Raw genomic sequence first — 21,688 nt, 5'->3', positions numbered from 1 at the left:
TTAGTGGGCTATATCTACCACTTTTATCCTACAGCTACCTAAGGCAGGTATATATCGACCCAGATCAGCCCTTTGCAGACTCCCCTAATTTAATTCAACCCAACGCTGGAATGAACATTCTGAGAACCTCCTTACCAACTCATTCGTATGCTGGAAATCGAGCCATCTCCTCATCTGCCGCCTCCTTCTCCTTCGCCAAAACTCTTTCATGGCCCTCACTTCTAATCCGAATTAGACAGGGGAAAGATTTCGGGCGGACATTAAAACCATCGGTATAGTCAAATGTATCATACTTCTGGGTCGCAACGATATCAAACGCCCATATGAGTTTTGAGAGTGCAATGAATAGCGAATTCGCTGCAAGATCTGCACCAGGACATATCCTTCGGCCCCACCCGAAGGATGAATGCCCGGCCTTTGCAGGATGCTTCTTCCCTTTCAGCGCTGGGTCAAATCGAGAGTGTTTTTCATCGAGAAATCGAGCAGGGTCAAATAAATGGGGGTTGGGATAATATTTCTCGTTGAGATTGATTGCCCAGGAGTTCCCAAGAATTGTCGTCCCTGCAGGAATTCGCCATCCTTGATACACGTCACTTTCGGAAGAGCCATGAGGGGTTCCTCCCAATACAGCAACTGGTCGCCATCTGAGGACCTCTTTTACCAGAGCTCGAAGGTAGGGAAGATGTTCCTCATCTGCAAACGTAGGGCTTCGGTTAAATCCAACAACTTCATCGATCTCTGCACGCGCAGCTTGCAGGGCTGCCGGATGTGTAACTAGGGCCAGAATCGCTGAACACATCGTAGAAGCTGTAGTATCGGAACCCGCACCGAATAGTGACGCAGGGATAAACGAGAAATCCCTATCAGATAGTGGAATCCCTTCCTCGTTCTTCACAGTTAGTAGGGCTTGGGTCAATGAAGGAGCTATTTCCAATCCCTTTTCCTTCGCGATTCTCATCTCTTCCTTTACGCCTTCCACAAGCTCCACGTTAGCGTCTGTTTCCATCTTTGCATGCTCCTGAATATCTCTCTTCCACGGTGCAAGAAAAGTTGGAGTGTGTTTCAGCACTGGAAATGACTCCGCCTTATAAGCTCCCGGTACGTTCAAGGAGGCCATGAACTGCATGTATTCCAGCCGCTGCCTAATCACCGGAGAATCCATAGAATCGATACGGTGCCCATAGGAGATGGAAAATACCACGCTGGCAGTAAATCTGTCAAATGACCTTTCATACTCCTCGGGATTCTGGAATACCTGAAAGGCAAGCCGTGTAGCCTCTGCTTCCTGACGAGATTTATAAGTCCTTAGAGCGGCCGGAGTAAGGGCGCGATGCAGAAGCTTTCGTCTTATCGACCAATCCTTGCCGTAGGGTTGCACAAGAACCGTTCCAGTTCCGTACATCTCCCCCATAACAACAAAACGCGGGCGAGAGGAGTATTTGTTGCTCCTTTTCTCCATCAAATCTACCGCCACTTCGGGATCGGAGATTATGAGGGTAGGGCGACGACCAACCCATATTGTGAAGATCGGTCCGTACCTTTTCGACCATTCCTGGAATTGAACCCAGGGTTTTGCGCTTGGGAGAGAGTTGCCGATAAAAGGGATGGGAATTGGCCCTGGTGGCATGCCGTACCATCTCCATATATCACCGAGGAGAATAAAGGTGAATAGGAAGGCTAAGCCTGAGAGGAATGCAACGATTAGAGGCATTTTGGGTTGCTGGCAGTGGCCTGCCTGCGGTTTCTGTTTCCCTCCTTGAAACTTGCTTGCTGGCTTATGGCGTGGAAATATGCTGAAACTTGATCACAGTCTGTGACTTTTCGGAGAGATGTACCAATGCCATTTAGATGTGGTAGTAGGCGAGTTAGGTTCGAGAATAGCATGGCGTCGACGATGTGGGGTCTGACCACCAAGTAGGACTGAGATTCTCATGTTCTTGATGCTCTATTTTCTTGGTGCCCCCTTGCCACGGCAGATGCGTGCCATTTCTGTAGGGAAGCCGGCAATATACTGTTTGGCCACAAGAGGCTCGGTCTGGCTCGGTTCCCACAATAGGTGCATCACGACGCACTATGAGCTGCCTTCGCCAGTATTCGAGGAGGAGGCGCTTAGGAGAACAATAGCAAGCAAGGCTCTAAGTGCTCAAAGCGACGACTCACATAACTGCCGGATACGCTACTCGTTGCTTACGGTAGCCACCCCCTCACCATTGTGGCATATTCTCACTATTTTCACTAAACGCGACCACGGAGTATGCATTGAGAAGATAGGCATCGCGCACGGCACTCCAAGCCCCGAATCAGGACCCCTATGGCAACTATACCAATCACGCGGTTCGCATTAGTGCTATTGCGCTGGGTCAACAGGAGCAATTGGTGGATACACGCGTGCCCAGGCGGACTCGTAGCCAAATGAAAGGAGTGGCCAACTTAAAAATACCAACCCCGTCCAATGTTGTGGGGGAAGCTAAGCAACTCCCCACGGGGCTCTATTACTTGGATGGAGGTGGAGCGGAGCAGACTTCTCCTCTGGGCGCGAGAGATAGTGGCGTAAAGTTCGACACCGACGACCTCTAGTTGTGACTAGTTACCCGGTACTTGTTAGAGATATTGGACATGGCGTCGGCTACAAGCTGGCTGCTCGTATGTAATAATGATAGGTCGACAATTGACTCGATATGCGTGTCAGCCGCCTGCTATAACTAGGTGGTTGCATAATATTTGAGCTACAACTCGCCGTCACGGTATTGCTATTCCCCAACTGTTTGGATTTGTCCCAACTTGAAGGAAGCAAAGATTCAACATGGCAGCCGAAACAAAAACCGAGATTCAGGAATCGACCGCAGAGGAGCGGATCGAGCACTCAAAAGTCGAGGAGTCCACGGCGGAGCCTGTGGTCAAACTGGATTCTTATAGAGATGACAATCATATAAATCTGACGTGGAGATCTTGGATGGTAGTTTTGTGAGTCTGGCTGAGTATTTTTCTGGAAAGATGCTTTGTGCTAATCCTGTGAACAGTGTTACATGCTTTGCGTAAGATATACTCCATCACCGGCTCTTCGGTCATCTCCCTCTAACGTGAAAAAAGTATTATGGGTCAAGTTTATGTTGTGGTCGCTGCTGGATCGGTTATTGGCTTCATTATTAGAGATCTCGGCGACCCAGCCATCGCAGGATGGATCATCCAGGTATCTCCATCTTAACCCTATTTCTCAAGCTGAATAAAAATGCTGACTGTCGCTCTAGGGACCTCTATTGATGCAGAGTGTTCTTTCGCCTATTGTAGGTCGCCTCTCCGACGTCCTAGACCGGAAATACCTCGCGATAGTCCCTACTGCCATTTCCTTCGTGGGTGCGATCGTCTCAGCAAAAGCCACGAATATGGCCACACTTATCGGGGGTGGGATTCTGGTCGGCTTCACTCTCGCAACGATTGCTATCGTGCAAGCTATCCCGTCGGAAGTCTTGCCCTTGAAATTCCGTGCTCTTGCGAACGGATTTGCATTTCTTGGAGGAGCAGTTGGTGGATTGTGAGTATTTCCTACATCGCCAGCAAGTCAAAACAAACTAACGAACTTTAAAGAGTTGGCAGTCTCGGTGCGGGTGCGGCAACTAATTCCAATGCATCAGGCTGGCGGACTATCTTCTGGATTCAGGCTGGTTTCTTTGCCATAACAATCATAGGACTGCTTCTATTTTATCACCCAAAGAAAGTAACCGACACCCCAAAATTGTCGTTGAAGGAGATAATGTGGGCATGCGATCCTATTGGGTCAAGTCTCTTCATTGTCGGTGCTACCTTAACGCTCTTGGCTCTGGATTGGGCGGGTGGGTCATATACATGGCATAGCAACCATGTTGTAGCACCACTCGTAGTTGGTCTTGTTTCATTACTTGCTTTTGCCATTTACGGTGAGTTTGTGACCGGATACCAAGCATTCAACACCTACTAACTGCGAAACTTAGAATGGAAAGGGCGCAACGATGGACTTGTTGCTCATGCTTTCTTTAAACGTGGACCGAACTTTAGTCTCTCTGTGTTTGCGTTTGCAGTTGAAGGGTAAGCATATATGATATAGGATGGGAGCTTTTGCTAATATTTAGTAGATGGATCTTCTATAGCGCTGTCAACAGCGTGACACCCCTTATTGTCCTACATCTTGGGTTTGAAACCGATGCTTGGCTGATTTCTGTGCGCCAACTTTCGTATACGTTGGTAACTCTTACGGTCTCAGTCCCGATTATGTACGTCAATATCTTTTCTACTTAACCACTGCTGTTTATTAATAGGTTATAGGCTTTGGGCAACATGGAAGAAAGACCTAAAGTCTCCACTGCTAATAAGCTTCGTCTTCTTCCTGGCCGTGTAAGTGCTTTCACTACTACCATACAACCAAAGCTCACATACCGTAGCTCCATCTGCTACGCATGCATCAACCCTTCGATGAAAAATGCCCAAATTGGGTTTAACATCATTTGTAAGGAAATTATTCAAGTCGATCTCCTATGGTGTATCTAACTTAATGCAGCTGGAATTGGCCAGAGCGGCCCGCTCACGCTCCTCGTTGCCCTTGTCCAATTTACTGCACCGCATGCGTATCTCTCAACAGCAACCGGCCTTGCATTTTCAGCAAGAGCTCTCGGTGGCGCTTTTGGTTCAGCCGTCTTAAACGCTATCATCAACGGCAAAATTTCGTCAACCTATGTGCCGGCTGTGTCTTCCGCTGCAACAAACGCTGGGCTTCCAATAACTTCAATTCCGGATTTGCTTAAAGCCCTGGAAAGCGGTGCGGGATTCGCTGAGGTACCTGGTGTTAATGACAAAATTCTCGGCAGTGCCATCAGTGCTAGTCAAAACGCCTACGCTGCAGCCTATAGATTGGCTTGGGCTAGTATTATCCCGTTTGTGGTACTATCAATAGTAGCGGTTGCTTTCCTAAAGGGAGTAAAGGAATTGATGACGGAACATGTCGAGGCAACTGTAGAACACGTGGAGGTTCAAGAGAAGACAGCGGTTTAGGTGTTGCCCTTAACTCTTTGGTTGGTTCTATGACATAGCTTTTGAGGTGCTGCACTACGTTAGCAGTCTCAGACATTAATACTTTACCTTATAATTTAGCATATAGCTTTAGGTGCCCATAATTTCACAGTATGCCAATAGCTGGCCTAAACAAATCTGAGCTGCGAATATATTCCCTTCAGGCAGGTTTGTTTCGTCCCGTGACTGGTCCAAATGATCAAATTTAACAGCATGGAGGGGCTCTTAAGGCCTCTAACCTTATGATGGTTGGGCGATAGTATAGTCAAGGTAGGATAGTTTCTCATTAAAATTGGGGCAAGTGCGAGATATTGAGTAACTGCATATCATCATGCCGGAATATTGTATTGCTAAATGATCTCCTAATGTAATCTCACTCTCGTTGGCGGAGAGTACATCTAGTCTGCTTGGAGTAATCTATTCTGCCACGGTAGACTTGAGCATGCGTCAAGCCTAATATTTAGAGGCTAATGTATCATTAATAACCAAAGCCGGCCTTTTACCTGCAAGCACTTCGTCCTCCACACTGTCCGCATAGCGGAAAATTTCAATTTCGATGTCGTCTTTGAAGTAATCGTCAGCCAAATATGCCAATATCGATAGGAACATAGCATAATGTTTAACTCACCAAGGCTCTTTTTGAGTTTCAATACATCCATCCCATCCAACTTAAATAGCACGTCCTGAACCCATACCTTGCAATTAAAATTCTTCCCAGTTCTCAGAGACGGCTCTCCGTTAGCCTGTACGGTGCGACATATCTCCTCCACTTTGTTCCTCGCTCCCTCTACAGCTGATATGCTGCCAACGCGGTATATGCTAACCAGATTGTGCGAAGTCACGGGAAGAAATTCCTCGAGGATCTGGGAAGTCCACCGCCCACCAACAGCGGCACTGTTGGTTGCGTCATAGTAGCCATACTTCGTAGGTGAGAAGGGAAGAAGGAGGGCCCAATGCTGCAATTTTGTAAGTTTTCAATCGAGATCAAACAGGCTTCTAGTAGGGAGCTAATGTTAACAAATGCAATAGGGGAGAATGGTAGGAGTGGTAATCTAACATAGTCTCCTTCATCATTGCGGGCACTCAGTGCAATGTACAATGTGTTGGTTTCCAACTCTGTCATGATTGTGACCCGCGTGGTTAGTTATTATCAAGTTGAAAAGCCTCGGCAGTGATGTGGTCTGATTGCTGTTGCGGGAATGTGGGTGACCTTTATCGCTATTTAAATGATAGCGTATCTCCACAGCAATATGCAACATACAAGGCTTCAATTCCAGGGCGCATCTCGGGTCATCTACGTTCGACAACCCCGAAACCCTTCGGAAACGATTGGTTGAGAAGGGAATGTGCTGCACCGGTGTTGCCTATACCTAACACGCCAGTCCTATTTATACGTATTGGAGATCGAACATCCCAAGTAGCCTTGAGCCGTCAGTAGACCATCCAAACTTCTTTCACAATGTGCAGAAATGAAAGAATTTATTGGGTATACTGCGATGAACCACCCATTCAAATCTATGCTTGAGCTATAAGAGCAATATTAACCAGTTCTACCAAACTCCGCAGAAATGCAACCCTGCAAAACGCCAAATTTGCACCAAAGCTAACTAGAAGAATCCGCCACCTCCGCAAACCACTGCCTCAAAAGCGTAGCCAGAACACCCGGCAACTCCTTCACATCGCTGACGATTAAGTAATACTGGAACGGGAAAGTATCCAGATACCTCTCGATCTTGACATTCGACGCCCCTGTATTCTCATCCTTCACAAACTTCGCCTCCTTCAAATCCATCACGCTTTCTCCTTTCTTCTTGGTCCGCACGTCATCCACAACAACGAACACCATCATAATACGTTCCTCAAGCGCCTCTCTGAGTAGGCGGCGGATTGGCTCATGTTCAGATGAATCGCAGACTCCATCTGATATGATGAGCTCCATCTGCCAAAGATCTGCGGGGCTTCCACTAGCCTTCGTCCTTGCCGCACGGAATAGTTCAATACTATCCCTCACCAGTCGTGTAACATCAGTTCGGCTCTCGTTAAAGGCGAAATCTTGAAGAATCCTTGGCCCTGCATCAGAACTGAACGGCGTCTCAAATTCATGTGCGACCTTGACCTGATCACCAAAACCGACGACGCATATTTCGCCCACTTCAAGCATGCTTAAACTCTTTGATACCATGACAAGTGTCTCGAGGGCAAGGGAGCCACTGCCACTCTCGCCCATACTCTTGCTGTTGTCTACCGCGAGCATTATCTGATAACTACGCTTTGAGGGGACGCTGCGACGCATCCAAATTTTGTCGCGCTTGTATTGTGAAGCGATGTATGGAATGATGCGCTTGATGTTGAGGCGCTTGCCGGTCCTGAAGTCGCCTCTCATTTTGGTTGCAAGAGTCGGCGCGAGGATGAGGCGGAGTTGTTCAGTGAGTGAGAGAGATAGGTCGCGAGTTAGAGATTCATATTCTGTCCATTGCTGGCGAACATCTGCTGCTGAGCGAGTTTGGAGCGCGGACGTCTCATCAAGATGAGTGCTTTCGAGTTGATTGTCAACATCCTCAACGTCCTCTTCAAATTCTTGTTGAGGTTGAGTCGGGCGATCATCGAGGCTTTCGTTGGGCTTTTCTTGCGCTTGTTTGATCATTGCACCAGCTCGGCCCTCATAGGCATCAGATGTGTTTTGGTCCTCTGGCGTCGAAGGCTCCTCAACATCCATGACGTCGTCGATTTCCACATCGCTCTTTTCTACCTCATCCGGTTGGAACTGGTCAGGCATATCCTTACTCTCCGAATCAATAGCCATAGATTCATCAAGGGCGTGGGCCTGTTCTTCCGTAGCGGTTCCCAAGGCTTGCGTATCCGCTTGGGCGTCTTCATCTTGTAGGTGCTGGAACTCCAAACTCTCCGCATTTATATCGACCTGCTGGTCTGGTGCTTCCTCTTTCTGCTCGGCATGTTCTCGGATTTTGGACTGCTGCTGATGCCACCTCTCAAGTGCTTCACCTAACTTTTTGAAGGGTTGGGCAGCGGAAGTATCTTGCGTATCATCCCTAGAGTCTTGAGGTGCTTCGCCATTGGCTTGTCTGGCTTGTTCTCCATCTTCAGCTGCGGCATCTCTCTGCTCCGAGGAATCCCCACCTTGCCCACCATCATCCCTTTGCGCTTTGCTTGCCGATTCCGCCTTGTTCTCTATTGAGGTCTCTTCTTGAGCTTCGCCACTTCCCTGAACATCGCTCGGGGCCGCATTATCTGCATCCATGTTCGCATCATCGGTATTGTCACGAAGGAGCCCTTGTTCCTCATCTTGTTCCACGGGCTCGTCATCCGCCTTCTCACCGGCTTCCCCAGTCTCTTCGCCTTCATCCTTTGTGTCTTCGTCCAGGTCAACCACGTCCATATCTGAGCCAATATCTTGATCTTCTTGACCATCCATATTTTCTGCACCTTCCTCTTCCTGTCCATCATTTGCCACATCATCATCGTTTTCATTTTGTTCAACATCAGACAAATCGCCCATTCCATCGTCACTCCCCTGCTCACTTTTCTCTTCGTTGTCGCCATCTAGTTCCATGTCGTCAGGCAAATCAAGAGCTTCGCCTTCTTGAGCGTGAGGATCGTGTTTCTCCGTTTCATCCTGCTTGATTTCTTCCCCTTGCTCCGCACCAGCCACCTCCTCTTCAACCTCCTCTTCATTCCCTTCGTCCCCTTCATCTGCCTGTTTGCCATTATCTTGGGCAGCAGCATTCTCATCCTTGTCTTTCTTGCCCTTAGAATCATCTCCCTCTTGGTCTTTCTCAGCTTCCTCGCCATCACCATCCCACATTTTCTCATCAACAGCTGTAGGATCTAAATCATCTACATCTCCAGCTTCCTCATCCATATCATCGCCACTTTCTCCTTCACCATCCTCATCATCTGAGCCTTTCTCTTCGCCCTCACCCATCTCGCCCTCCATATCTGCATCCGCCATATCAACAGCATCTTGTTCATTTTCCATTTCTCCTTTCTCACCCTCGTTTGGCTCCTGTGCTAGTTCATCGAGGTTTTCATCATCTTGGATATCTTTACTTATATCCTCAGCACCTTCACCCTCGCCAAGACCTGTGCCCCCTTCAAGTTTCTCTGATGTCCCATCCTCGCCCGCAGACTTTTCGGAAGGAGTGCAGAAGCCTTGTGTGGCAATCTGGATAAAAGTCTTGGAAAGGACGTAATACATCTTACATGTCGCGCGATGTAGCTGTGCGTATCGCTTCAAGCCTTGTTGAAGGGTGGACAAATACTGCTGGAAAATAGGTACGGCGACGGCAAAAATAGCACTAGCAGCTTTCCTGATGGAAGAGTCTTCTAGATCAAGCTGTGTAAGAGTCTGGAACGATTTATCAAGCAGTGCGATAACGTTCTCGCAGTGAAGGGACTTGATGCTAGTAGCTAAGGAGGAGTCGTTCCTCGCTAGCCAAGCCGGATCCTCAGTCGATGCTGGGAGGCTATCGATGGCGGTTTTATATTTCTCAGTTCCAACAAGGATGGAGTCGCAGGTATTTGATAATTGGCTGTCCATATCAGAAATTGTCTTTTCAGGGCTAGCAGAGGTGGTTTGTGAAGATATAACCTCGCTCCACGGGATGATCTGATTAAGAATAAAGGCCAGGTCCGGGCGTTCGTTTGTCATCCGTGTCAGATCAAGCCGCAATTCCTGAGTGGTAGTAGTGATGGTATCCTCTAATTCAGAGCGCTGGGTAGAAACAACATCTGGAGGCAGTGGCGACAAGCTTTCCAGATTCCGTAAAAGCTCTGCAAATCGATCCTTCCATGAAGTTATAGAATCTCTGAGGTCCCTCGAGTCAAGCTTTGCTAGTTTAGAATGAATCGCAACGAGGTCCAATGCGACGCTCAAAATATGTGGCAACCACCGAAGTACCTTCTCATGGTTTGATGAATATTTTGGGAGTTGAACTTCGTATTTGTCAGGCGCCCAGAGTCCGGCGGCCATAGCTATTAGGCCCTCGAGCTTGGACATCCTCGCAGTATTTGCTGAAATCACATTGTGTTGTGATAAGAGAAGTTGAAGTATTCCTTCTAGGAAGCCACTGCTTCGGGCGACCTCAGCGCTGCTTAGATCTTCCGAGGGCTGCCGGGCTGCTTCCCTAGAGCGAGGTGCCAAGTCAATCGACTTGTGGAAGTAATACTCCAGCCCCGGAACATCGACATCCGAGGTACTGCCCTCTAAGTTTGCAAGGGAAGTTGAGAGCGATTCTTGCTTCCTTAAGGCATCTGCGCTGAGATTATGCTTGATTCCCATTTGGCGAAGCTCTTTCAGGGTGTCAGCGAAAAGCTTCCTCTTCCGTGATTTCAAATGCTTGACTGTGTCTTTAGTTTCCTCAGACAGAATTGATGGCGTGGCTTTCTGCAGTTCGGCGGTGGAGGATATGATGTTTCCTAGTACTGCATCGAGATAAGAGGGCCCATCAACCGCAGACTTGGGGATCTGACAGGTGATAGCCATTCTATTGACTGTCATGGAGACATTGACAAATCTCTTGCTCCTTTGAGACCAATTTGGAACGAGCTCTGTACATAGTGCTAGGGCAGACTGATCAACGGTCGGCTTCAGTACCGGTCTCGCGTGGTCTGGATCTTGCAATTCAGCAGGGCTCTCATCCGGGATTCCTTGCTTGATAACGAATTCCATCGGCTGCCCGAGAAGAGCCCGAAACTTGCGTATGATCTTGAATAGCTTGTGGTGAGATCTTTTCGCGCTGTCTCTTAACGCCACAATATTGGTGTCTTTCCAGCTCGCTAGGAGAAGAACGTCTCGCATGGCCTTCTCTAACGATACTCTGCCCCTCTTTAGGTTTTCATTGACTGGTTTCTCGTAACGGGCGTACAATGAAATGAAATTTGAAAGAGCCCCATGTATGATTGACATTGAAGGTACATCTTGAATGAGTAGCTGCAGGTGCTTTTGCAGTTGCTTCAACAACTGGAGTCGTTGCGCGAATTGTCCAAGTATTGCAGTGGTGAAATAGACTTCGAGATCTTGCAGAAGCTTCTGGGCGTAATTCTTCAGTTCTTCGATATTTTCAGAAACCTGCAAGGGCGCTGCAATGACGACTTGGTATGCCACAAACCACCACGACCTGGCATCATCTTCACACTTTTTAGACTCCATATCAAAAAGCTTTGCCCATGTTGAAAGCTCCAAACGTCGCCAGCTGACAATTGTGGCGGTCAAGTTATCGTAGAGTGTGAGGGCAGTGTTAGCGCGACTAGCCCACCCTCCAAATTGCCATTCATGCATGAAAGTGTGAATCTTTTCAACCTTGGTGATGATTTTTGCTAGGGGCTCAGTATGGTGAAATTCGAGCAATTCCCGGCATGAGACTAGCACATCTTCAAGGGGTTGCATGTGACCAATTTCATCGACCCGTTGAAGCTCATGGAAGCGATCTTGAACTTGATGGATGAGAGTGACCAGTTTCCGAGTTTCTGGTAGGTGTGCATCCGTGTAGAAATTATACGATTCCGGAATGGTGGTGGTTGCAGTAAGAGCGTTGGTATGATCGTCGAGGAGTAGCATACTACCTGGGAGGATAGCAGCAGTCATGTTATGTCCACCGAAACGAGGACCGTCGTGAAGAATAGCAATCCGGCCCGACATGTGACGAATGAGAGAGAGTATACTTTCAGACGGCGTGATACCTCCTAAAAATATTTTTTCATGGACACGAGAAATGCTAACGGCGGTGTCTCGGGCCGTTGTTGATGTCACGTTGACATTTCGCTCACCATTAGACTCGTCATCGTAAGCTGGAAACAGCTCGTTAAACTGCTCTGCATCTTCCTCCTCTTCGTCCTCCGCGCTACCTTTGAAGCGATACAAGCCTGTCTTAGACTCAGCCTCGAGCCGATCAGATTCTAGTCGTTTAGTCCACTGGTCATAACAACCATGAAAGGCTTCAAGAAGTAATTCACGTTGTTGTGGACTAAATGAAGTAAGACGTTCGGCGGCAACATCGGCAGTGGCCAGTGCCATATACTCTAAGGGATGGTCGGATATGATATTCTTCTTGGCGAGCATAGGCCCACCTCCGAGGAAAGGAGTCATGGCCATAAGTTCAGCGGAAACTCTGCTATTGGACGATGGCTGGACTGATGCCAGAGCGGCCAATGAGAGCCCAATCTGCATCGAGCGAAGCATGCTAATGACGGGTGCAGTTATATCATTATAGGCTCGGAACCTCTCCGATAGTCGACGTATTATCTGAGTGACATTGCTCTGCACCAACCGGATTTCTTGCAAGTTATTCTCGTTTTTCTTCTGGAAATACGCCAAAAGTGTCGCGGGTATCTGCGATCGCGTAACAATTTTCAGGAGGTTGTTGAATTCCCCTTGAAGTTGATCCAGTTCTGAGTGCTGGGGCCGATAGACTTCTTGCAATATCGCAGGTGGTTCCCCATATTCTTTAATCTCTGTTTCCAACAGCTGGATTCTGAGATTAGATTCTTGGCCTGTGAAGAGACGCTCAAATTGCCTGAGAGCAGATATTTTGTCGTCAAGGATATCTCGAGTTTCTTGGTGTCGCTTTCGTTCAAGCCGCTGTCTCTTGTCCGGGTCAAAGGATCGATTTGGAACATATAGGGTGATACATCCAATGGCGAATTGCACCCATGCCATAGCTGAAAATTCGAGGCAATTCTCGATATGGCTCCTGGCAGCAACAGCAGCAACTGATGCTCCCACAAAGTTGTTTGATATGACTTCTCGGAGGTGTTGTGGGATATCGGGGGCAACCACAATGGATTGTTGCTGGCGTGCAACCGTCTCATTAATTCTTGGAAGACCGAGACTCTCTAGATCTGTAGTAGCGCTAATCGTGTTGCTCCAAGCTTCATATTCTCGTCCAAAGTTCTCACCATGTGCTGATATTGCCTCGGAAATGAGGCGGGATAAAATGACATTCAAGTCCAGCAATTGAGCACGGCAAAGTGTTGCACTCGATTTTGCAAGGCTGTTACCCATGGAAGGCAGTTCTGACTCTAGCAACTTCAGAGACTTCATGCCAACGCTTTCGATTCCATGCAACTTCTGGAGTAGCGACGCCGGGTACGTCCCTAAAATGGCCTCTAAGTTCCCCGCACTTCCCAGCAGATCATCAACGGATTGTAAAAGGAGCGAACTTTCAGTCGAGGTAGAGAGGCGCAGCTGAGGCGCCGTGGGATGGTTTGCAAGAACGACAGTATCCACATCGACATCAAAATCCTCAGATCTCCCAGATCGGAGTAGTTCCAATGTGTTGGACTGTCTCAATACTTCGAATTGAGAGGCAAGAAAAGGCGAAATTCCACTTTCCTCCTTACCAATGCTTATCTCCAAATTTTCAAGTTCCGTACTTAAACTCTGAACGAGGCTCCGGCCGTCAATGTCTGGTGTGAGAACAAGACGATATGCTTTGATCAGGGATTTCATAATGCCGCCGAGTTCCCGAATTGATATAGAGGTCTTCCACTTTAGAGTATCAAAGAGCTGTGCTAGTCTTTGCATTTGATCCAACGTCTCCATGACTTGGCAATTTGGAATGACAGCTGGTCTGAGATGTCTCCACAGAACCTCCATGCTAAGCCCAGTCGTCAACTGGAAACCGGAACTAAAATTTGTTTTGAGGCTCTCAAGAACTTCTCGGGCGATTGATTCTTGTCCGGTGTGCAGGGCAGCATGTTTCGAAAGGCCTTTGAGAATATCCGTGCCGATGGCCAGATGAGCCTGGAAAGTGGCTTCCTCGAATGTTGTTGACGTGGCGAGGTGGTAAGTATCCCACCAGTACTGCAAAAGTGAAGAGACTGCCTTCTTGTGCATTTTCCACTGCCCGTCGTTATCGCTATGGAGGCTAGAGTGGAGAAACCCCTTTAATCGCAGCAAAAGCGCAGTGAGAAAGGCATCGATATTTGTCGTGGAGTCTTTCGCAGTGGCAGCCACACGCCCTCGAACTAGAGATCTCTGGAGGCGATTCATCTTGCTTGGTTTGAGAGTCTCAATCCCACTCGCTTGACCGCTTTGCGCATTCATCGCATTGGTGATTTCTATGGTGAACTCTACGCAGGCCGCAAGCCAGTAACCAGTTGTTGGGCCACTAGATTGCTGCAGCAACGGAACCAATGGCGAGTTCTGAAGAGGGTGGATAATCTACAAAGTTTTATTGGAACTATCAGTACAGCTGTATCTATGTAAAATGGGACGGCACGGTCACTAACCTGTGCGTCTCTGAAGCCTGGTGCCAACGTGGTCTTCTGAGCAACTTTATTTAACATATTTCCAATAGCTTCCCGAACATCGTGATTGTCGGTCGATTGATAGAGTTGCAGATAATTTTGACATGTAGCTAGGAATTTGGGATCTGCTAGGGACAGTCGTTGGCTCTGTTCGACGAATCGTGAAAGCATTGCCATATCTGCCCAAGCCAAATTGTCCAGAGCGACCTGGTATAACCACGTGGTTTCGTTCAATGTTGAGGTATCGGTATCGAGTGCTCTAGATATTGCTTGGTATCGCTGCAACGCTGCTTCTGACCTTGAAATTGAAAGATGGGTATGAACATCTGCTGGTAGTGGCTCGAGAAAAATTTCAATGGCACGATTCCTCATCGCCCTTGATAGCTCACCAAATCGTGGATCCATAGTCAGAAAGATCCTGAATTCTGGGTGAGGACGAACGACTTTCGGCTCGCCATCAGGACCACAGTGCTCGTTAATACTCATGACTCCGTTTGGTTCGAGCAAAGAATTGAGTCGGTCCAGGACAGAGGAACTACAGAGATTGGCATTGTCCAAAACAAGCCAATCACCTTGCTCTAATGCTTTCACTAAAACACCATCAACCCACTCAAACCGTGCATTCTCAAGTGCCATAGAACTATTGGCAAACTTTTGGCAAATGTTCGCCAAATTTCCAAATTCTGCCAGTGATGTCTTGGTCTCGAGGGTGTCAAGATGAAGACTTAGGCTAGAGAAATACGACGGCGAAGATGCATTGGCATCTTTCAACAACCCTAACACAGCCATTGCTTCCTCTGGGACCTCAGCTGGCAAGGACGCCAGAATCATCTTGCTAAGGAAATCTGTCAATTGTTGGAGGAAGGCACTTGCAGCTCGCTGGGGATCAACTTGTTCGAACCCGCCGACAAGGTCCATGGTATCTATGTCAGCATTAAGAGGGAAAACAATTAGCGATTTGCCACTTGCTGCGGCAACATGCTGTATCAGTGTCGTCTTCCCAGATCCGGACGGGCCTGCAAGAATGCAGGGTAGGTTCTGTTGAATGCATATCATGACAGATTCCACCTCAGCTAATCGATTGGTGGGGTTGAAGGTAGGAAATTGTAGCCTTTGTAGAAGCGGATCCCTCTGCATGTAGGCTACACCGACCTGATAAGCGGCGGGGCTGATATTAAAGAAGAGGTGGTGGGAAGGGGTATCGACACCGAAAACGGTTGCAAAGATCTTGTCGATATCGAGCCGGTCCCGAGCTGATCTAAACCGCTGTCGAAATATCAAATTGAAGAAGTATGATGGCGTGGCAGCTGCCAGGAGCGGCGCTGAAGAGGATAGTAGCTGGAGCCATCGGAGAATATCACGTAAGTTGAACTCCCATGGTCCACCTTGAGAGCCAAATTTTCGTTTATGGACAACTTCTTGCTCGACTTGCTCAACGAAAATGGCAATTTTGGTTAAAACCTCTTGTGGGGTATCCGGGAAGCTATGCCTGCAGATTAGTTGAATATCCTCATCTCTAAACACATCAGCATATACGACAGAAAATCGATTGACAAAAGAACTGGGCAGCCCCTTCCTACCACCTCCTTGGTGATGGGGATTTTGAGCTGCGAAAACGGTGAAGTTAGGATGGCGTTTGAAGGTTTGATCGAGCTCTGAAATATAGACTTCACCGCGGTGATCGAGGCAGGCGTTCAAGCCTTCAAGAACGGACTGCGAAGCAAGATTCATCTCGTCAAGAAGCACCCACTCTCCCCTCTGCATAGCCTGGAGGAAGGGTGCATCCCGCCACGCGAAATGGCCTGCTTCTGCGCCTTCCATAGGTACATCTGATCCGAAGAGATCCATCAGATCAGTTTGCTCCGAGAGGTTGATTCGGGTTAGAGCCATGTTGCAAGCACGCGCAAGGGCAGAAATGAGAGTGGTTTTACCCACGCCAGGACTACCTTCGATAAGGATAGGCTTCTGGACTTGAAGCGCCCGCAGGACTCTCATTCCATTTAGCTTCGTGGTTGGTGCATCGAAGGCAAATCCATGGTCGTCATCTGAGCCAGCTCGCTTGCCTATTGAAAAGTCGCCAATAGACAGTTTGTCGTCGGTGTTGAATAGTGGCACTGGCCTGTAATACATCGGACTTATATCCTGCCGTAGAAGGTTGCTGAGCTCTTCAAGACACTTGGCTCTCTCTGCTTGGATGCTTTCCGGGTTGATTGCCAAAAGAGCCGATGGGTTAGCACCCAAAGTGTCAATATAAACCATCGCCGCACCATGAAGGACAGCTAGGTATGGATCAAAAGAGCATCCATTCATGAAATTGACCCAAGCTAGGACGTCACGGACGGATATGGAGGCTGAACTGGAAGACCGATAGTTCTGGCCGAACCATTCTGCAAAGTGAACCATAGCGTCGGCAAATGTTTTTAGCGGGTCCTGTAGTTTTGCCTCTACTATCTGCAGCACGTCTCCATGTTCCGAAAGTGAAGGAACCCATATTTCTGTGAAACGATTTCGGAGCGCAGGAGACAATTCTCGTTTGCCATAGTCACCACCAGGATTCATGGTCGCAAAAAACTGGAAACCATCTGCCGCCTGAATGAACGAATTGTCTACCCCCTTTTCAGCGAGGAGGATCGTTCGTTGCGGCTCTAGCACCGAATTAAGCCGCTCAAGGACAGAGTCATCTGCGAGCGAAATTTCATCTAGGAGGAAGAGCTGCCCCTCCTTCATTGCCTGCACAAGACTTCCATCAGACCACTCAAAGAGTGCCTTTGATTTTGTTTGATTACTCTCAATTCGGTGCCGTAGTTCTTCTGGTATTTGGGAAAGCTCTGAAGCCGGGATCGATCTATAAGCTGGAAGCAAGACGTCGATATCATGATTGGCTCCTGTATCCTTGCCCAGAACATTGAAAGCCTGAGCAAGATCCTGCTTCAGTTGTTCTAGAATTGCGGCACGATTCCTGACCGGCCGCTGTGCCCCGATAAGATCTCCCGTCTCAGTATTCTGATGTGCATTGACAATATGCAAATCTTTCCCCAACGCATCTGCAAGCATTTGACACACAGTTGTCTTTCCGCAGCCAGTCTCGCCAACCAGGAGAACGGGTTCATTATTATGAAGTGCATGTGCAACTAGGACGTATAGCCTACGCATTGCATGGGTCCAGACAACTCCAAGTGCATTTGACGTAGCGTCGTATGCCTTAATCTCAGAGGAGTGAGTTGCGTCATAGAGATCATTTGGATCGAGCTTGACTTTCATGACCTTTTCAATGATCTCCTTGACGGCAATCCTTTCCTCGGGATTCCGGACTCGCTCTGCCAAGAGCATATACCCATTCGCAGCAAGTTGCTCCCTATTATCAGCATCCCTGAGAGCCCATCGAAAGAGATCTCGCAAGGTCGCAAAACTATCTTTCTGCTCAAAAAGCCGACTTGATTGCCGTAATCTAGACAGCTCTTTGTAGACCGTGACGATTCTCCGACAATCTGAAGGGGCAACTTTCTGGGTTCGTTTCTCCAGAATAAATTCCAGTTCATCTTCGGGTATATCATCAAAGTGCAGCTCCAGAAAACGATTTCGGAAAGCCCTTGAAAGGGTCTTTCGGCCACCATACAACCCAGGTGGGTTCTGTGTGGCAAAGAGCATAAAATTTTCGTGAGGCCTGACGACTTCCTGGGTCTCCGGGATCAAAAGTTCGCGATTATCGTCTAGCAATCGATTAAGCGCTTCCAGGACATCAGTTGGGGCCAAATTAAGTTCATCAAGCACAATCCAATGGCCTTGACGAAGTGCTTGGACGAGAAGTCCTTCCTGGAATCGCAGTTTACCATCAGAACCGGAGATGTATGTACCCAAGTATTCCTGTAAGTCGGTATGCTCATGATTGTTAATCCTGACGAATTTATTACCGCTAAATTTTGCGAGGTATTCAATCATGCTCGTTTTGCCAGAAGAAGTAGGTCCTTGAACCAGGACTGGGAAACGCCGTGTGGAAGTTGCTCGGACAAGGTTAAGCAAGTTGCGCTCAACAAATGGCGTGATTATATAATGAGGCTGTTCTTGCGGTATTTCTGAGCCTTGAAGCATCCAGTACTGACGATCTTTCTTCTTGTTCATGAATCTAACGTACTGTCTGCCGTCGTCTGGATGCCGGGGGGTTTGGGCAAGGAGAGACTGTGGATTTCCGTGGGTATCTAGCAAATGATGGTTGATTAGAGGTATAAGCAGCTTTTCAGAGTCTCTATTAAGCAGCGTGAGGAATCCCATGGCAAAGCCTTCGTATAAAGCTCTTCGAAGACCGTATGATGGCGCAATATCATTGACATACGTAAGAACACGAGTCAAAGTTCGAAGACTAAAGTGGGGGACCTGACTGGCTCCATCGACCAAGCGTTTCTCATCCGCCAGGCGCTTTGTGTTCAGGTAAAGCCGAGCAACATCGTGAGCAGCTCGGGTGTCGTTGGTGCTGGTTCCTCTGAGATACGTCGTTATGACACTCAGCAAGTCGTCAAGGTCTCTATCCGGGCTCTCGACGTATATCTCCGTAAACCTTGATCGCAGACCCATTGGTAAGTCCCGTTTTCCAACGTCTGTCGCTGGATTCATGGCACCGAATATGCGAAAATTAGGATGAGCTTGCACTCGCTCAATTTCCCCGGTCTCAGAAAGCAAGATAGACGGATTTTCGTCCGGCCCACCCCGTAATAGGTCAGCAATGCTTTCCAAAGTGTCGGGTGAAGCAAGATTTATTTCATCAAGTAGTACCCAATCGCCATTGCGGGCGGCCTTTACAATATTTCCCTCGACAAACGTGAACGCGAATCCTTTCGAGCCGCCCGAGAGCTGCACATCGAATTGATCCAGGCTTTCAGAAAATCTCTCCCAGCGAGGTTTGAGATGGAGTAATGACTGTACCCTTGATTCTGTCTTGCGACGTTTCATGGGCTGCTCTGCATCCGATCTGGTATTTGACTCCCTCTTCTGGAGTTCGGATAGTATCTTATTGAACATTTTAGGGGCTTCATGCCACAACTTGGAAGCCTTGCTCCACTGACTCTTGGCCACGCTTTTCCCTAGCTGGTCGATATATCTCTGATTTTTGGATACTGATATGCCTGTAGCTGCAAATAATTCATCAAATTCATCTTTGAGTGGGATCGCAAGTGTTCTGACATTGACTGGTTTGAAACCACCAAGAAGGTCACCAACTTCACTCTGCTGAGACAAATTGACTGCTGTCAACTTCAGCCCTAAGGAGTCGGCTAACTGCTGTACCACGGTAGTCTTTCCTATGCCGGTTTCACCCACAAGTAACACTGGCTCAGCCATCTTGACTGCCACGCCTACTTGCTCTAGCAGCCGTTTGGCGTGCGCTGTTTTGGCAAATGGTCTTGGCTTGCCCGATGATTTGGCTCGAGAAATATTTCGTTTTGGTAGGTGGGCTCGCCCAATGTTCAAATGAGACTCGGTAGCGTCGTACCGTGGAACATGAGCTGTGAGGTAATGCTCTACTCGTTGAGGGTCGATGTACATCTCCTCCGCGATACACATAACAACCGCTTTTCGTGCTTCTTCTGTTTGCAAGCTCCCTGCAAAGCAATCAGAGGCTTCCAAGAACATGTCATACTTATTAGATTCGGTAATTGGCTCGTTTCCGGTTTTCGACCCTGCCTCAAGCAGAACATTATCCAGTCTCCTACACCACTTTAGTAGGTCTCGCGGACTAATTGGCCGACCTAGCGATGTTCGACTTCGTGACGCAAAAGCTGGCTTCTGGGATAATGTGTATAGCCGCTCGTAAACGCTGATGATTCCTGGCAAGAATCTATCAAGAATTGGATGGGAACCAGCGATTATCTCTCTAAATTCATCTTGAGATGGCATCTGAACTGGAACTCGCTGCCAAAGCCGCGCTCCGAGCATATGTAAAGCTGGTGCATTCTCTTGCCCAGTAACGCTGAGGGAGGTTCGAATACTGGCAAGGAGCCTAAACCCCGGCCCAGCTTTTATTGTCTCGCCGCGGCTAGGAATGAGTAGCTCTCCACGTTCGATCAGTGGAAGAATCACACTAATGACTTCGTTTGGTGCCCGGTCGAGGTCTTCGATAAACACCCATCGACCTTCTCGTACAGCAGTTGTTAGGACGCCAGCTCGCCAGGTAAATGAGCCAGGTGTTGATCCAGTCGCATACATGCCAATAAGCATCTTTGCATCAGTCTGTTCGTTCAGGTGAAGAGAGACCATAGTTGACTCCACGCCAAGCTCTCGGGCAAAATCAGTCACCAATGATGTTTTCCCAGAACCTGCCAGTCCATGGAGGAGGATAGGCGATGAAGAAAGCAATGAAGTCGCAAAACATTCCATATTCTTAGAAGTAGTTGCTGTCTGGACAAGAGAAGTAGGCTGCGAAGGAGGCCCGTTTGGTCGAGGGAGCAGTACACTTCCGTAACGTACCACTAATGGAGAAAGCGATTTTGAATGCAGAGTTAAGACAGTATGTGGTGTATCTTGTGGGGCATTCGACACAGAGTTTTGGGCATCTTTCAACATCTTCGCTTCAAAAAGTCCGAGGAAACCATAGTCGACCGTGTCGCCGTCACAATCGCCCATAACAGCATCTTCTCCAACATGCTGATTTATCATGGCTTCCAGTTTTGAATCTGACGCAGAGAGGAGTTGACAGAAAACTCGCACGGCAAGGTATTGCACAGCTCGGTCGCCATGGTGAAATAAGGATTGAATTCTTGCGCCTGAAATTTTCCGCAAGAACTTGTATCTGTCGAAGTTCAACAATCTGAAGGTTGCCAGGAGAACTCTCAGCGTCTGCAAAGCAGACAATTCTGTCCCTGAAGCATTTCCAGCCGACAGGGAGTGTATACCATCAGTATCGGGCGCCGATCCGATAGTTGTCGAGGTGTCTCTGAGGTACTTGTCGAGATAAGTTACTAGGTGGGGCGCAAGAGGTAGGATTCGTGCAAAAGCTTCGATTATCTCATTATTTTGTTTTCCCGCTTCGCAGTTTGATATCCATCTAGCACAGCAATCTGCAAAAACCGAATGGAATCGTATGAAAAGCTCGATTGTAAGCTTTGGCTTGAGAGCCGCTGTCGCCAGGACTTCGAGGAATTGCGGCGATTTCTGGAGGCGTAATATTTCGAGTATTTCTTCGGGCAAGTCCTCCAAGCTACCCGAGACTTGGGGGACAGAGTTTTGCCCCTTATCGGGAAGGTCAATATCCATTTCGTGTGGATATAAATTCGTTGACCGTCAATCGGGTTGGAAATGCTCCATCAAAGATATTTTTTTAATCGCGACCTGCGATAAACTTTTGGCCGCGCACGGACCAACGCAGGTCCGCTAAACTTTTCTCGACGCCCGA

The 21,688-nt window shown here is 48.2% G+C and overlaps 4 protein-coding genes across 4 annotated transcripts; 1 reads left to right on the top strand and 3 right to left on the bottom strand.

Moving 5' to 3' along the window:
* Window positions 1–139: 139 nt before the first annotated feature.
* BP5553_04820 (Cytochrome P450) lies at window positions 140–1,711 on the bottom strand (the record flags this gene model as incomplete). Its single annotated transcript, XM_032013443.1, has 1 exon — window positions 140–1,711. One exon carries the CDS (start codon window positions 1,709–1,711, stop codon window positions 140–142), a length of 1,572 nt encoding a protein of 523 aa, XP_031870043.1.
* Window positions 1,712–2,803: 1,092 nt separating this feature from the next.
* BP5553_04819 (MFS general substrate transporter) lies at window positions 2,804–5,022 on the top strand (the record flags this gene model as incomplete). The annotated part of the gene is made up of 10 exons (XM_032013442.1): window positions 2,804–2,964; window positions 3,021–3,035; window positions 3,091–3,190; window positions 3,249–3,532; window positions 3,586–3,914; window positions 3,969–4,062; window positions 4,110–4,247; window positions 4,300–4,368; window positions 4,416–4,480; window positions 4,532–5,022. The coding sequence occupies 10 exons, from the start codon at window positions 2,804–2,806 to the stop codon at window positions 5,020–5,022; spliced, it is 1,746 nt and encodes a 581-aa protein (XP_031870042.1).
* Window positions 5,023–5,493: 471 nt separating this feature from the next.
* BP5553_04818 (uncharacterized protein) lies at window positions 5,494–6,163 on the bottom strand (the record flags this gene model as incomplete). Its single annotated transcript, XM_032013441.1, has 3 exons — window positions 5,494–5,603; window positions 5,669–5,996; window positions 6,098–6,163. The coding sequence occupies 3 exons, from the start codon at window positions 6,161–6,163 to the stop codon at window positions 5,494–5,496; spliced, it is 504 nt and encodes a 167-aa protein (XP_031870041.1).
* Window positions 6,164–6,643: 480 nt separating this feature from the next.
* On the bottom strand, window positions 6,644–21,549 carry BP5553_04817 (Midasin; the record flags this gene model as incomplete). Its single annotated transcript, XM_032013440.1, has 2 exons — window positions 6,644–14,221; window positions 14,290–21,549. 2 exons carry the CDS (start codon window positions 21,547–21,549, stop codon window positions 6,644–6,646), a joined length of 14,838 nt encoding a protein of 4,945 aa, XP_031870040.1.
* Window positions 21,550–21,688: the final 139 nt, after the last annotated feature.

This window comes from Venustampulla echinocandica, assembly GCF_003357145.1.
Source record: "Venustampulla echinocandica strain BP 5553 chromosome Unknown scaffold_2, whole genome shotgun sequence".
Taxonomy (NCBI): Eukaryota; Fungi; Ascomycota; class Leotiomycetes; order Helotiales; family Pleuroascaceae; genus Venustampulla; species Venustampulla echinocandica.
The sequence above is the reverse complement of the archived record's forward strand: the minus strand, read 5'-3'. Positions and strand labels throughout refer to the sequence as shown.